This window comes from Orcinus orca, chromosome 2, assembly GCF_937001465.1.
Source record: "Orcinus orca chromosome 2, mOrcOrc1.1, whole genome shotgun sequence".
NCBI classification, from domain to species: Eukaryota; Metazoa; Chordata; class Mammalia; order Artiodactyla; family Delphinidae; genus Orcinus; species Orcinus orca.
In genome coordinates this window covers 116660991-116678272 of record NC_064560.1, presented here as the reverse complement: position 1 = coordinate 116678272, position 17282 = coordinate 116660991, and the positions used below count along the sequence as shown (strand labels likewise).

Here is a 17282-nt window from a genome sequence, read left to right as displayed (position 1 = left end):
AAAATGTCTTACAATAACCTATTGAATTATCAACTCCTGGAATCAAGCTACACAGACGATTCAATTAAGGTTACATAACAAGCTATAAATGTTAACAACTTAAAGAATAGATGACAGAAGTTGAGATAAGGACAGGAGCTGAAGGAAAGTATAAGGATGCTAATATCTGCAGTTTACAGGATATGTGTCTGCAGTCATGGAACAAGAAATAAAGGTTTAAGAATGTTTAAAGCTGCAAAGGTAATAGAGTAAGTGGTATAAGTCTATTAGGAAGAAGATGGGGAGATGAGAGTGGTACAAATGAAGTAAATCTTAGTACATGAGGCACTGAAAATAGTTATTGAAAATACAAATGAATATCCCATCAGCAAATCATTAGTGATATGTAAGTAACCACTTAACATCAAACCCTAGAAATACGAAGGGTAGGGCAGAGAATGACTTACTTTTCATTATACTCTCTTTAGTATTTTATTATTTTAACTATATGTATTAGTTTATTTCAAAAAATTAGAATTTACGTTTAAAAAGCTACAAAAACACCAAAAACAAATCAAGCCTCTCCTTTATCGTCTCTAGGTAGGATAACATGCTTAATGCCTTCCTCACACTCGATGAGGATATAATTCACCTATTTTTCCCTAGAGCTTTTATAGTTTCATATTTTACATTTAAATCTTTAATCCATCCAGATTTCATTTTGGTGTGAGAAAATGATCATCTTTCATTGCCCACCCCCTCACCAAAAACATAGTCAATGTTTTCTCTGCATCATGTGTTGAATAATGAATCCGACCATCCCCCACTAATGTGAGGTGCAACCATTGTCATACGATGATTTCTTCTGGAAGCAGTTCTGTTCAGGACATTCTGGTACCTGTGCCATGCTGTTTTAATGACAAAGCTCTTCTAGTTTATGATAATGCACATGCCCTTCTTCCCTTACTCCCTTATGTTGACCTTTAACAAGTTACTTTGGGCTCTCTAAGCCTCAGTTTCCCTACCTGTGAACTGCAGATAATGTTAATACTTGTCTCATAGGCTTTGAGGAATAAATGAGATAATCCATGAGAATACTTAGCCCAGTGCAGTTATGATATTAGCTGTAATTGTTATTAGTTATAGCATACTGTCTAGCATATAGTGTATATTCAGTAAATTAACATACTTTTAATAATTTGTGGGAATTCCCTGGCACTTTCACTGCCATGGGCCTGGGTTCAATACCTGTTCAGGGAACTAAGATCCCACAAACCATGTGGTGTGGCCCCCCCCAAAAAAAATAATTGGCTTATTTACACACACTAAAATACCTTTGAATGCTTTGCAAGCCTAGTTTTTTAGCTTGGGTTGTTAAGTGTTTCTTTCTGAATACTCTATCATTCTTGTCCTTGCCTATAATTTAGTGCTGGAGGGTTTTAAAATTATCTCTTGCATATGTAATACATATTTTTTATTCAGTTTAAATTCTGATTCTTCCTGAGCATTGTAACTCTATACATTGGACATGGCAGATTAATGTCTCTCTTTTTCAGGATGAAATTCAAACTTCTGCATCTTCTTGTGATGAGATTGAGGTACAGCTCAGCAGCCAGGAGCAAGCTGAGAGGGAGCCAGTGGGCCATGTCACCAAAACAAGGAGAAGGCGCAGGACTGTCTACAGGAGCCCTGACTCCCAGGTGAATAGAAATGTGCAAACTAAAAATAAGCTACCACCTGTGCCCAAACTGGTATATTATTAGGGAGCCTTCTCTTAATTCCCTTATGATATCGGGTGGTGGCAAACACTGCTGTGAGCTCCATGAAAGCGCAAACCTGAGTCTGGCCTCATCACACCCCGGGCACTGGCACTCGGAAAGCACTTAGTAAGTATTAAGCACAAATTAAATGTTTGCTGAATAATATGAACATTCATTGAGTGTTTTCTTAAGTGAGGTGTAGTAAGTAAGAAGGAAAGAGATACCAACATCAAATATGATTTTTTTTTTCCTCCTTCCTATCTTGTCCCGGGCCTGGTGATCAGCTGAGCTTAGTCTTTGAACAGTGTGGTCACGTGATTCCGGGGGCTTCTCCCACTTGCTCTGAGAGGACTCTGATTTTATTATCCTTTCATTCAAATGTAACTTTTACAAGATCGTCCTAATTTTTATTTTCTAGCCTTGTGTAGTCACTAGCTTGTCTAGTTAGTTTCTCCTCCCTAGGAGAGCAACCTCTGCTCTCCTAGAGGTTGTATGCCTTCCAGTGGTCCCTAGTCTCTACTATTCCCAGATGCATGTTCTCATGACATTTGGTGAGGCAGAGAACCAAATCTGCCACTCAAAAATCTTGGTCTCCTACTTTTCTTTCTTCAATTCATTTTCCTCCTCAATTTGGTACCTATCTTTGGAAGGCAGTGATTACTTTTTTCTTTCTTTATGTCTGAATATAAGCAATGTTTTTAATGATACGTTTTTAAATTGAGATATAATTCACATGTAACATCCTATCAGTTTCAGGTGTACAATGTAATGATTCAATATTTGTGGCGATCATTTCACAATATATATACAATAAGTCTAGTTAACACCTCACGTAGTTACAGTTTTTTTCTTGTGATGAGAACTTTTCAGATCTACTCTTAGCAATTTTCAAGTGTGATTCCTTCTTATTTGTTATTGAAATCATTTATTTTCTTTTAAAATCTGTAGCAGGATCATTCAGAGATAAAAGTATGTGATCCTACTGAATTCCAGAATCAAGAAAAGCATGAAAACCAGGCTCTCAGAACTATTGTAGAAGCTCCTTCTCTACCAAACAAGAGTCAAGATGAGAATGCAGTGCCCTCAGGAAAAAGTGGAATAAATGGTATGCCAAGTAACTTTTTAAAAATCCAAAATTGCTAGGGTCACCATGTGCATTAATTTCCTAGGACTGCCATAGCAAAGTGCCATAAACTGGGCAACTTAAAACAACAGAAATTTGGGAATTCCCTGGCAGTCCAGTGGTTAGGACTTGGCGCTTTCACTGCTGGGACACGAGTTCAGTACCTGGTCAGGGAACTAAAATCCTGAAAGCTGCACGGTGCGGCCAAAAAAAAAAAACCAAAAAACACAAATTTATTCTGTCACAGTTCTGGAGGCTGGAGTCTAAAATCAGGGTGTCAGTAGGGCCATCTTCCTCCAAGATTCTGGGGAGAATCTTTCCTGGCCCCTTTGTACCTTCGGTGGTGGCTGTAGACCTGGGCTTGCAGCTAAATCTCTGCCTCCTCATCATGTGGCAGTCTCTCTGTGTGTCTTTTTCTTTCTTTTTTTTTTTAACATTCATTCATTCATTTATTTATGGCTGCGTTGGGTCTTTGTTGCGGCGAGCGGGGGCTACTCTTCCTTGGGGTATGCGTGCTTCTCATTACAGTGGCTTCTCTTGCTGTGGAGCATGGCTCTAGGCCCATGGGCCTCAGTTGTTCTGGCATGTGGGCTCAGTAGTTGTGGCTCGTGGGTTCTAGAGCGGAGGCTCAGTAGTTGTGGCACACAGGCTTAGTTGCTGTGCAGCATGTGGAATCTTCCCAGACCAGGGCTCGAACCCGTGTCCCCTGCATTGGCAGGTAGATTCTTAACCACTTCACCACCAGGGAAGTCCCTATTTATTTATTTATTTGGCTGTGTCCAGTCTTAGTTGCGGCACGTGGGATCTTTGTTGCAGTGCGTGGGCTTCTCTCTAGTTGTGGCACGTGGGCTCTCTAGTTGTGGCACACGGGCTCTCTAGTTGTGGTATGCGTGCTCTAGAGCTCATGGGCTCAGTAGTTGCAGCACTCAGGCTTAGTTGCCCCATGGCATATGGGAACTTAGTTCCCTGAGCAGGGATCAAACCCAAGTCCCCTGCATTAGAAGGCGGATTCTTGACCACTGGACCACCAGGGAAGTTCCTGTGTGTCTTTTTCTTTACATCGTTTTCTTAAAAGGACACCAGTTATATTGGATTAGGTCCATCCTAATGACCTTGGTTTAAGTTGATTATGTCTACAAAGACCCTTTCCAAATAAGGTCAGATCACAATTATTAAGAGGTTAAGACTTCATTCATCATATCTCTTTTGGGGAAATAGTTCAACCCGTAACACCATTATGTAGAACTTCTAAGGGTTCAGCAATGAAAGCAAAAGTTAGAACCAAATACAGTAGGCCATCAGGTCACCTTTTTTTTTTTTTTTTTTTTTTTTTTTGCGGTATGTGGGCCTCTCACTGTTGTGGCCTCTCCCGTTGCGGAGCACAGGCTCTGGACCCGCAGGCTCAGCGGCCATGGCTCACGGGCCCAGACACTCCGCGACATGTGAGATCTTCCCGGACCGGGGCACGAACCCGTGTCCCCTGCATCGGCAGGCGGACTCTCAACCACTGCGCCACCAGGGAAGCCCCATCAGGTCACCTTTAATAACCGTGTAGAAAGCAGAATATGAGTGGTATCTGGAAAGTTTAAGGCAGTTGATCTTAAGGCAGGATGAGGAGAGAGCCTGGCTCATTCTGCCAATTAGCTCCTTCTGGCCTGCTCCAGAGACAGGTACAAAGACCTGTTAGCCCCTTCAAGTAGGACAGTTAAAAAGGATCTGCAGGCTTCCCTGGTGGCGCAGTGGTTGAGAGTCCGCCTGCCGATGCAGGGGACACGGGTTCGTGCCCCAGTCTGGGAAGATCCCACATGCCGCAGAGCGGCTAGGCCGGTGAGCCATGGCCCTGGAGCCTGTGCTCCGCAACAGGAGAGGCCACAACAGTGAGAGGCCTGCGTACTGCAAAAAAAAAAAAAAAAAAAAGGATCTGCAGAGTCTACCTTCCCAGGGGGGTGGCCATTTTATTATGATAAATGTATATTTTACTTAGTCTCTAACCTCCTAAAAACCTCTTCCCTAAACTTTCTCAACTAAAAATTTGTTTCAATAAGGCCAGAAAACTTCAGTTCCCCTATGCCTAACAGGACTTGATGCTTTCTGATTTCATCCCTCGGGAAGCCTGCCAGTTGCAACAGTGTTTCAGTGTTCATTTCCCCCAGCACATCTATCTGGGACCTGAGGCTTGCCTGAGGGGATTGGGAGAGAAGATGATCCACTCATGTCCACCAAGCAGTTAAATGCAGAATTTCTAATGCTGAGCCCTCCCAGTTACCCCAGAATTTTGAATGTCTTACTAAATCTAGAAAGTTAAAGAAGGTAGATGTTCTGATTTGTAGGTCTGACGTGAGCCTGGAATTCTGCAGATTTAATAAGTACCCCAGGTAATTTTGATGCATATGCCTCATAAACCCATTTTGAAATCCTGAGACAAGGGGAATGTAAAGAAATAAGACAGGGTCAGAAGTGGGGGTGGAATTTAAAATATCTATTATTCCACCAATCTTGTTGTCAAGAAGACTTACTTCTAGGACCCAGTTTTGAAGGCATGGGAAAAATGAGGGTGGACCCTTTAAGTCAGGTTTGCCCAATGAAGCACACAGGCAGTTTGAAGGAGAAAAATCTGATCATGCAGTTTCTGGTGAGAGGAATTTTTTAAACTTTGACATAATTCCAGACTTAAAGTTGTAAGAATAGTACCAAGAGCTCCTATATATCGTTCACCTAGATTTCTCAAATGTTAATATTTTGACGTATTTGCTTTATCCTCCTCTCTATTTATATTTATATACATATCTACGTACGTATATGTGTTATATACATTTTTTTCCTGAACTGTTTGAGAGTGTTTCAGATATGTTCCCCTTTACCCCTAAATATTTGTGTTTCTTAAAACATCAGAACTTTTTCTCACAAATGTACAGAGAGCAGAAAGTTCACTGATAGGGCTTCTTCTTATTCCGCATTACAACTAACCTCTGAGAAACAACCACTTGTCAAGGTTTGGTATAGTATCAAAGAAGAATATCCACGATTATCTGAAAAGGCTATTAAAATACTCTTCACTTTCAACCACATAGCTGTATATGACAAAATTCGTTTTCATATATTCAATCAAAACAATATATCACAACATATGTATACAGAAGAAAAGAGAATCCAGCTGCCTTTTATTGTCAGATGTTAAAGAAATTGTAAAACAAAAACAAAAAACGCTCTACTCACTTTTTTGATTTAGAAATTTTAGCCATTTTTCATAAATTATTTATGTTAACGTATAGTGGGTATATTTTTAGTGAATCAATTATTTTTTAATGTCTTAAGTTTTAATATCTAATATGGCACATATTGATGTAATGTACATGAACAAAAATTCTTTGGGGTCCTCAGTAACTTTTGAGAGTACAAAGGGATCCTGAGGCTAGAAAGTGTGAGACCTGCTAACTAACCTGTAGACAGACCTTATCTAGATTTCATCCCAGCAATGTCCCTTAAAACAAAGGCAAATCTCGACTCATCCTTTGCATTTCATTGCCATGTCTCTCTTTTTTTTGAATAAATTTATTTATTTATACATTTTTTAATTTTTGGCTGCATGGGGTCTTCGTTGCTGCACACGGGCTTTCTCTAGTTGCGGCGAGCACAGGCTACTCTTTGTTGCCGTGCACAGGCTTCTCATTGTGGTTGCTTCTCGTTGAGGAGCACAGGCTCTAGGCGCATGGGCTTCAGTAGTTGTGGCACATGGGCTCAGTAGTTGTGGCTCACGGGCTCTAGAGCGCAGGCTCAGTAGTTGTGGCACATGGGCTTAGTTACTCTGTGGCATGTGGGATCTTCCCTGACCAGGGCTCGAACCCGTGTCTCCTGCATTGTCAGGCAGATTCTTAACCACTGCACCACCAGGGAAGTCCTGCCATGTCTCTTTAAGCTACTTTAATCTGGAACAGTTCCGCAGCCTTCCTTTGTCTTCTAGCGCATTGACCTTTTTTAAATACAGTTTCTTGGGTCCTCTGACTTGGTTTGTCTAATGTTGCTGATGGTTAGATTCAGATCATGCACTATTGGCAGGAATCCCGCAAACTAGGGCTGTGTCCTCCTCATTCAGCACCCCAGAGGGCTCAGATGTTGGTTTGTCCTATGACTAGTCTTGTCAACTTGCATCACCTGGTTATGGTGGTGTCTGCTAGGTTGCTCCTTTGTAATAGTTATTATATTTCCATTTGTAATAAGTATCTTGTGAGGAATGACTGTGACTCCTTAAATATCCTATTTCATGGCCAAGGTCCAAGCAAAAGCCCTATAACCCCTCTGCTCTATCCAGTCATTCTTTTGCCTTGTTTTATGGATGCATTGGGAAACCTTAAGGATGAGTGACTTTATAAGTAGCATTTCTTGAAAACCCACTTGCACAGTTTTTAGTAGATTGCCTTAAGCTGAAAAAGATACTAGAATGTGAGAGATAAGTAGGGGGAAATAGCAACCCTTATATACATGATGGCTTTAACTGGATTTAAAGAACAAAAGCAAAACAAGTATAGAAGCAAAGGACCTGAGAAAATATAATAAATATAATAATAGCCAAAATGATAATAGTGTTTCTTAGGCTGGTGGGATTGTGTGACTTTTATCATCCTTGTTAAAACAACTAGACATGTTCATAGCAAAAGTTCTGGAAAAGAGTTTTATAAACATACAGAAATTTAAAAACATCTATACAAGAAGCATAAAATTTCTGTCTACTTGAAATATGAGCTAAAATTGTGGTGATGCTGTAACTAATGCTTTGTGCTCCTTGTGCCGTCTCTCCCACACCTTGGCAGAGGACTATCACATGAATATGCTCCACGTTAACTTACATTTCTTAATGGGAATAATTTTTGGAAATCTTTCATTAGTTCTGTATCCTTGGATTCAGGTAATGAAGGTCCAAAGATACCTTCAGAAAGAAAGAAGTCTCTCTACACAGATGGGTTTTCCAAACCCGGAAAAAATAAAAGAACTGCAAGCACTACTCCAAGTAAGTTTTGCACACAAAGAAACATAAAATGGTGGTTGGCCCCCTTCAGGCTGACGCTGGCGAGGCAGTGCACTGTGACAGCCGAAGGCTCAGACACTGGCATTGGGGTTTGCGCCCTCGTTCCCCCATTTTCTGCCTGTGAGACCTTGGGAAACTTATTTATCCCCAGTAAACCCACGTCCTCAGTTTAAAGTGGGAATAATTAAACTACCTATTTCATCAGGTTAATATATGGATTAATTAAGACAGTTTTCCACTTCTGATTACCTAGCAGGGCAGCTAGGCTGTAGCAAGTATTCAAGAAATATCTGAGAATTAATGTGTATCAAGTACTTGGCACAATGTCTACCTTGTAAAAACTTATTATTATTTTTAGTAATAAGTCTAAGGGACTCCATTTCTGGACATGTAATTCTCTTTCTCTATTGCCTGGCACATAGAATGTTGATTGTGCTATATATTTAGAGTACTTAAAATGCTGCTTAGCATATTTGAGAAATTCTAACAATTATACTTAATAAGAATATAATTAGTTAGAATAGTACAGAGCAGGAGTCAGCAAACTATCGCCCATCTTGGACTGTCTTATAGCCCTTGAGCTAAGAATGGTTTCTACATTTGTAAAGGTTGTATATGAGAAAGAATATGAGACAGAGACCACAGTGTATGTGACTGCCAAGCCTAAAATATTTACTGTCTGCCCGTTTACAGAAAGTTTGCCAATCCTTTGCATAGAGCTTTCTTAGCATTATTAAATGTCAAATTTATGATTAAGTAAAGGCCATTAATTAATTGGTGAGGGGAGAGGACAAATCTGTTAGTCTTTTCTTATCCTCTGGACTAAACAAAGATGTTAGTCAGCAGTGAAGTGGACAATGGAGAGATGGTCAGTGTTCGATAGTTTATAAGGTGAATATGCTTTGCCCCTGACTTTCTAAAACCTAAATGTTTTGAAATTAAAATTTTAGCAAAGATGATGCTGAAGTTGAATGTCAGGGGTGCCAAGACAAGAATAAGTGTTAACAGAAAAACATAGGGAAGGTGAATAAATGGATTTTGTCTTGTTGTTAATTGTCATATTTGGGGAAATATTCTAGATTTTAAGAAGCTTCATGAGGCTCGTTTTAAGGAAATGGAGTCCATTGATCAATATGTTGAGAGAAAAAAGAAACATTTTGAAGAACACAATTCATTTAATGAACTGAAGGTATGCTGATAAAATTATGTTCTTAATGCCACTAAGCTGTTTGTTTTTAATGTTGATACTGTGTATATACAATGGTTAATACAATTAGCTATTATTCTACTAGTGGAATGAATTTGTTTGAGTCTAATGTATTTTTATTATTTTAAATTTGTTTTTGAGAATTTTCAAAACCTTCCAGATAAAGCAGTGAATCTTCACTATGAAAAAGAATTCTGTAAAAAATAAAGTTAAAAAAATAAAACATTTTTTAAAAATTTGTAAAAAAATTTTTTTAAAGTAAACAGTAAAAAAAGGAAAAAAAAGGAAGAACTCCAAAGTAGCAATAAGTTGTTCTGTTTTCCACATTCAGACACTGTGCCTATCACTTTTGTTGGGGAAGGACTGATATATGGCTGAAGCCATCTCTCCCTGTCTCTGACCTAAAGGGAAAATGAGTGACTAGCAGTTGCTAATTTAAAGGCTTCCTGTCATAACTGAGCTCCCTGGGTGGGGGGCCTTCAGGCCAGGTCCTGCTGGACTCAAGCAGCTTCGAGTAAGAGAAGGTAAAGTCAACCCCGAGGTTGAGTTAGCAGCAGAGTAGTGAGTAAATAACATCCTAGGAAGTTGATGTTCCTGTCTTACATGGTATCTGGTGTTAAAGGGGTGCCACAAAGATGGATGGGAAACATTTTTGAATTTAATAATACATAATAACCTGCCTATTTCTCAAAGAATTTGAGGCAGTTTGTGGTATTACACACAACACAAAACAGTATAAATCTGGTTTAAAAGGGGCAGAAAATGAGCACTGTTAACAGGTACAGTGACTAATATATCAGTCACTCAGTTGAGTTTTGAGTTTTCTGATATCAGTGCCAATGGGGAAATGCACTGGGTAATAAGTTCTAAATAATTAAAAACAAAAAAACAAAAAAACATACGGTTCTTAGAAGCTTACTCTTGGATAATAAATGTTCATTTGAACATTTATAAAACCACTGTTACCACAGTTGAAGACACTGTTAACAACCTTCTAGCAAACAGTCTTGGCATTAAACATCTCCATTCCTTCATAGTGATCTAGCAACATGGGTGGACAATCCAGGGAAGAGCTATTCAGTATGTCCATAAGAAGACTCTTAACTATTAGCAAGGGCTAAGTATCACAACATTCACAGCTGAGTATTGGGACAAGAGGCCCATCCCGGAGGAGCGGGGGAGGGTGTCCTGCTGATGCTTTACAGAAAGTAGACAGTTAGCTTCTTTTTCTGCATAGGCATGAGCTAGCTGCAAATATGCCTGTAAGGAGGGCCACTCGTTCTCCTTACCATGAAGCTGAGCCTACTTAAGTACTTGATTGAAAGTCAAGCTTTCTGTACTACATAATATGGATGAATTAACTTCCAGGTAAAAATTAAGGGCAGAACAACTGCTTCAACCATAAACTTGATTGTAGCCTTGAAGATGTGTTGAATAAATGAGTAGCTTATATTGTTTTTTAGTTGATAGCCCCATCTGAATGAGTTCTAAAATCCCACCCCAGCGCCACTGTTTAAGGAATTGGCTAATCAAATGGGTTATTTGGTATGATCTGTTTGGAGACTAGAGAATAAAAAACAATTACAGTGACTTCACCATAGCTAATATGGATTTCTTGATGGTTGACTTGTTTGGGGATTGGTCATTTGGAGAGTGATGGACAATAAGAAATGAGCAGAGATCTAGAGAGAATCATCCTGGCTGTGACCAATCTCTCCTTTCGTGATTAGAGGATGGAAACCTGATTGAGTTAGTTGCCAAATGGCTCCCCTCTGCAATGATCTGAAACCTTGTGCCCTGAGTTGCCTGTTTACTTTGCTAACAGTAGGAATGATCAAATTTTTTGATCTTTGACAGTATATGACAAAATCCCAATTGAATTTGCATTTCTCTGATCATTACATGTTACATGTTTACGTTACAAATATTTATATGTGTTCATTGATGATTTTGCTGTGAATTTGCTTTTTCTTAATTTTTGCTGATTTATGAGCCACTTATCTATATTAATGATATATATTATGTATTACATGTTCTAAATACTTTCCCACAGTTTGTCTTAACAGTGTCTTACCTTGTGGAAGGTTTTATTGTTTTATCCAACTATCCAGCTTTTCCTTCTAAAACTGAGGGTTTTGTCTTGCTCTCCCTGTCCCAAGATCATAAAAATATGCTCTTATATTTATTTTTACTGCTTTTATTATTTTTCCCTATGTTACTCCTTAACCCACATTTTAATTTTTATGTATGGTATGATTGAGCTCTTTGCTTTGTTAAAACAGGATTTTTTTTGCTAAAAGAAAGGAAGGAATTGATTAGATACACTGCAAGCAAAATAGATTAGTACTACTAGAGTCTGCGGCATAATATTCTACCTGAAAAGTCAGAAAGATTGGTATTCAGTGCGAGTAGAATCATTTAAACATAAGTTGCTCAAGCAAAGGTATAGAGTTGGTGATTCTATCACCAGGTATACTGGAAAGTGGGAATTTTAGGGGAAAGACAGAAGAAGGCATAAAAGGTGTGGTTAAATATAACAGCATACTTAATACATCTAACCTGAGTTTTCAGCTTATAGTAAAGATATGTATTTACCAAATACTTTGGTTTTAAATTTGTCTCACAACATGAGAGTCTCTTCTGCTCGTATGTTGAAATGAGAAGTTAACATAATTCTCTAGTTTCTTGTATTATTTCATAGGATAGAATCAGAATTTTTATGTCTTTTGGCTTTACATTGTCAATTTTAATAGTCCTATCTCTGCTGTCAGTGAAGTTAGATTTCTTCTGCTTGCAACAGAGCTTAGACTAATGATAGTAAAACATTCAATCATTCTTTGTGCTTTGACAGTATCTAGAAAAAGATAACATAAGTGGAACCCTTCCCTGCCATTTCAAAGAGAGCATTTCCCTTCCTCCCTTCTTTCTTTTCTTTAGGTTTTTTAAAAAGAACTTTAAAAAGCTATTGGAGAGCCAGGGGTGGGTAGGGGAGGAATTATTTGTAGATTCCATAAGCTTTTTACATAGTAAGTTTCTCTTTGAGTTTGTATTTAATAAACTGTATATCATGCTCTCAAAGGAACCATCTTTCCAAGAGAACCGATTTATCCTCCCTTTCTGGCCATGGGGGACTGTTTAGCCACCTGCTTTCTCTAGTTAGAAAATACCTGGGGACATGGTAGCTGGGAAAGGCTTTCTGTAACACGTTACTCAGCACAACCAGAAGTTTCTCTTAAATCAGAGTCACCATAGCAACACAGGTGCAGGGAACTGCTCAGCCTGCCAGGCAGGTAGGGTAGGGTGAGGTAGTGGGGAAGGAAGGATGACAGGGTTTAAAAGTGGCGATGAAACGGGATAAATGGGGGGCACTCTCTTGCACTTTGCCCAGACAATACTGTCTCAGAGGCCAGCTTTAATGTGGTGCGTTTCCCTTTCTTCAGAAGCAGCCCGGCACTAAGGGAGTGGTGGCAACTCCAGTTCCTCCCCGAGAAAGACTCTCTGTGGCTCGTACCCCCGCCAGCCAACGGGGCTCACAAGGCCGGCCCCACGCAGGCTGTAGCACCTCGTGTGTGAAGGGGCTGGCCAAGCGCTCCGCGCTCTCAGCAACTAAGATGAACGTCAGGTAAAGAAGAGCTCTAAAATGGAACCAAGGGCGAGGGCTCAAAGCTTTACTGCTTCTAATACATTTCAGGTGGACTACAACAAATATTTTAGTGTTGATGAAAAAGGAGAAAGGATCGGAATAGAGAGAAAGATCAGCAAACTGGTTTTATTTATGTTACTTTTTTTCCCTTAAATTTGTGTTTTCTTGTTTTGTCCACCTTCCCTAAGCTCGCGCGTTTTTTTTTTAAAACACTACCTTTTTATTCGTTTTGTTTTGGTTTTTTAATTTATTTATTTTTTGGCTGCATTGGGTCTTCATTGCTGCCCCTGGGCTTTCTCTAGTTGCGGCAAGTGGGGGCTACTCTTCCTTGTGGTGCGGAGGCTTCTCGTTGCAGTGGCTTCTATTGTTGCGGAGCACAGGCTTTAGGTGCATGGGCTTCAGTAGTTGTGGCACACAGGCTCAACAGTTGTGGCTCGTGGGCCCCATTGCACAGCCTTAGTAGCTGTGGCGCACGGGCTTAGTTGCTCTGTGGCATGTGGGATCTTCCCGGACCAGGGCTCGAACCCGTGTCCCCTGCATTGGCAGGCGGATTCTTAACCACTGCGCCACCAGAGAAGTCCCCCTAAGCTCACATTTGATTCATAAGTAAAGATAGAAATTAAGATCTATATGGATATTTTACCTTATTCATTTAATGTATGTCTGCAAAGATGTGTAAATAGAAATTTTTCCGTTGACATAAATCTAAAGTTGAAGCTAAATTCCTAATATCCCAATGTAGTGAGCTAAAGAATTGACTCATCCTAAACTATGAACATTGTAACCTACTGGGTACTGCAGTAGCATAGCCATCTCATGCTCATTGATCCCTGTTTTCTTTGCTTGTGCCTTTCCTGACATCAGGTGAGCCCTCAACTGTGACTGTCCCCACAGATGAAGATCTTCAGGCTCCTTTCTCTTAATACCGAAATTTGATTCTCTCCTTTTTTAAGGGCGTTTGCGGCATCTAACAGAACTGGTGCATGGTAACACTTCCCCAACACGTGCAATTATCTGACATAGTTTTTAAAAACTGAAAAATGCCCTTGAATTTGGAATTCTTATTGAGTTAGCCTGGAATATGAGGTACCTATACTTGGCAGTTCTGATTGTATTTATTAATAGTTAAGAACACCATGGTCAGGGGCTAGTCCTTGCTTCATGCAGGGTACAGAACAGCCTGGAATTAGTAGCACTTTTCCTACCGCATCTAATTTTCTTAACTCTGTTGTAGAGAGTCTTGAGTAATAATTTTAGATGTTGATTCAGGATCACCATCAAATCTTTAGTTGTAAGTCCAGAAGTTCCCTTCTGTTAACCCACCACCAACAACCCTATGTGTATTTATGTCTGTCATTACTGGATTTTCATTGAATCTAAGATACCATCCACTGAAGACTCACCATTATTCTATGAACCACTAAGAAAAAGCACTGCCGACTAACTTTGATGTGTTACCAATTGTAAAACACATTCTAATTTCAGAGATGTTAAAATGTAGAAAAACTCTGCATCAGAGGATCAATGAAAAACATTTATGGCAACTTGCTCTGAGTAGAGAAGGACTTATGTACCACTCAAATGAATGACATTCTTCTAGGAAGATGGAAGAAATGCTCCCATCACTCATTTGGCATAGCAATCTCCTGTTCCCTCAGACTTGCCCTCACTAGGAGGAGGAGAAAGAAGGGGAGCTTTTTAAAATACCTCCTAAACTATAACTTGAGGCACATAGGCATCTCCTTTGAGCTCTGCCTTATACTGTCTTTGGCCAAGGCAGGGAGAGCAGAGAATATAAAACCATATTTTACAAATAACAAGTTGATAAATGATTTGCTCTAGCATCATTGTTTAAGAACATGTCTATTCTGTGAAAGAGGTTCATTTGTATAACAAGTATTTATTGAGGCCCTTTCAGTGCTTGGTGATGGGTAGGTGGTTTTGTTTAGAAGCTTGACCCAAGTACTCATGTCTTATACTCCACTGTCCTATTTAGGTTTTCAGCTGCTACTAAAGATAATGAGCATAAGCGTTCACTGACCAAGACTCCAGCCAGAAAGTCTGCACATGTGACCACATCTGGGAGTACCCCAAAAGGCCAGGCTGTGCTCGAGACACACAAGTTAAAGACCACAAGGGCTGAATCTGCTGCTGGTAAAAAAAAAAAAAAAAAACAGAACAAAACAAAACAACCTCCCTCCCAACCCCCAAAGTTCTGGTTTATCTTTAAACCATGTAGCTTCCTAATATGATTGTCTGTTTCTTTAAAGCCTCTCCATTATCTATAGAATCAAAAGCAAAAATTTGTCTAGCATAGTTTTCATTTATACTGGCAAGGGAAGTGCCAGAGACACAGACAAAAAAACCTGACATATCTGCCAGAGGACTCCATCCTGTCCTGAATGAAGAACATTCAGCCCCTTCTCAGGGATTAGGAGGGGGATTACAGTATTCATTACAGCCTCTGAATGGTTCTGCCAGACTCTGAAACTAACAGGACCCAGAGTTCATGGAATAAATGCCACACTATTGACTACTAGTAGATTGTATAAGCCAGAATAAGCCATATAGATAACCTTCTACACACTGTCTACTTAATCATCACCTACAAAGACCAAGTGGTTTTCAAAAGAACACTGCAATAGCAGTGTGAAGGTTTAAAAGAGTATCACCAACAGGTTAAGGCCTGTATTAGAACTGAGTATATCAAAATTCTCTCAAGAGTCCTACTGAATGTCAGGCAAGAGCCTTGATTACACAGGAAGGACTGCCAGATTCCCTGAGACTAGAGCAATTCAGCAAGAGTTTAAACAAGCAGAGAGTATTATTGTTGGTAATAATCAGTGTGGAGACTGAGGATTTTTTCATGCCTTTGACACCTAAATTAAAGATTGAATAATGGGACTGACAACTAAATTTCAAGAGAGAGTACAGAGGTGGGATCAGAAAATTTATGATTCTTCCTCTAGATGACCTCTCTCATTCCTACCCACCCTTAATCGTTTCTATATCAGCAAGGAAACATTCCACATAACATTCTAAATCATCCTGTAATAGGGGAAGAAAGGGGCTTGGGCAGAGAGCAGGGCTAGAAAATGAAGAGTGGACTTGCCTAAGATGTGACTGTGTCATTTTACATGGAGCAGGGGTCACTGAGCAGCAGCCACCTGCCTAATACTGAGAAAGGACTCACAAATACTCACAGATAAGGACATGAGGCAGGAACTAAATGTTTGCCATATCCTGAGCTTTCTCCTCTAAGTAACTCAGGGGTGTGCCCAGTCGGAATGGCATAGTTTTCTTTCCCCGGTTATCAAATATGAATTTAATATAAATGAAATCAAACTAATTTTTTTCTTGTGATTTGCTTTATTCACTGTTTCAAGAATCATATTAATAAATGAGCTAAAGTTCATTTTCACCGTGTTTTTCAATTGTATGGATATATTTCAACTTATCCATTTTACTGCTCATGGACCCCATGGGTATTTCCAACTTTTGTTATTTTGTATAGTGTAGCTATGACCATTCTGGAACATGTCTCCTGTCCATGTACACAGTTTCTCGAGAGTAGGACTGGGGCTGCTGGATAGTAGGGTAGACAGACCCTTACATTACTGGTTTAATTGTACTGGTTTATATTCTCATCAGCAGTGTGGGACAGTCCCATTGTTCCCCTCCCTGCCAACACTTGATAGCAACACAGTGGAATGTCTTCAGCACAGGAGTTCTGTGCTTTTCTGGGTTGTTTCACTAGGTGGTCCTAGATCCTAGTTGCTTGTTCACATATATGGGCAAGTGCCAACATTTGACGATGGCCTGAATGCAACCTGTGAGGGGAAGGGATTACAAAATGTGCCAGATATATGCTGCCCAACTGTAGCAAAAATGTGGCTTACCGAATTATACCATCCTGGTATATTTTTAACTTTATATTACAAAAATTCATATTCTTCGGTAACAGCCTTCATTAGTAACAACCAGAGCCATGGATCTTTTTATTTCTATGTGATTAGGTTCCTTGCAGGCTTTATATCTGTTTGTGTTAATGAAAATGTTACTATTAACAATATATAATTTTTTTAAAGGGTAGGGAATTCCCTGGTGGTCCAGCGGTTGGGACTCCACGCTTTTGCTGCAGGGGGTGCAGGTTTCATCCCTTGTTGGGGAAATAAGATCCCGCATGCCGCATGGCTCGGCCAAAAAAGAAAAACTAAATTAAAAAATAAATAAATAAAAGGGTAAATATCAGGGAAGCAGCCTGAAAATTTACCCGCTTATTTTTTTTTTAACTGAAATAAACTTGATTTACAATGTTGTGTCAGTTTCAGGTGTACAGCAAAGTGATTCAATTACACATATATATACATATGTATATATAACTGTATATATAATCTTTTGCAGATTCCTATCCCTTATAGGTTATTACAAAATATTGAGTATAGTTCCCTGTGCTCTACAGTAGGTACTTCTCTTTGGTTATCTATTTTATGTATAGTAGTGTGTATATGTTAATCCCAAACTCCTAATTTATCCCTCCCACCCAA

At 39.5% G+C, this 17282-nt stretch overlaps 2 protein-coding genes across 8 annotated transcripts in view; one reads left to right on the top strand and one right to left on the bottom strand.

Annotated features, from left to right (window-relative positions):
• Positions 1 to 17282, bottom strand: part of NDUFAF1 (NADH:ubiquinone oxidoreductase complex assembly factor 1) — a 36988-nt gene that overhangs the window by 740 nt on the left and 18966 nt on the right. The window lies entirely within an intron of this gene.
• The window catches only part of NUSAP1 (nucleolar and spindle associated protein 1), a 65516-nt gene that overhangs the window by 42519 nt on the left and 5715 nt on the right, over positions 1 to 17282 (top strand). For 4 of the 6 annotated variants that reach the window (XM_033435758.2, XM_033435759.2, XM_049706673.1 and 1 more), the window contains 6 exons: positions 1536 to 1679; positions 2688 to 2844; positions 7766 to 7867; positions 8965 to 9074; positions 12533 to 12714; positions 14732 to 14889. In XM_033435758.2, the coding sequence (XP_033291649.1) occupies positions 1536 to 1679; positions 2688 to 2844; positions 7766 to 7867; positions 8965 to 9074; positions 12533 to 12714; positions 14732 to 14889 (853 nt within the window). Of the gene's footprint in view, positions 1 to 519; positions 874 to 1535; positions 1680 to 2687; positions 2845 to 7765; positions 7868 to 8964; positions 9075 to 12532; positions 12715 to 14731; positions 14890 to 17282 lie in introns of those variants that run through there. The other 2 variants (XM_049706675.1, XM_012534533.3) reach the window with 2 other exon arrangements.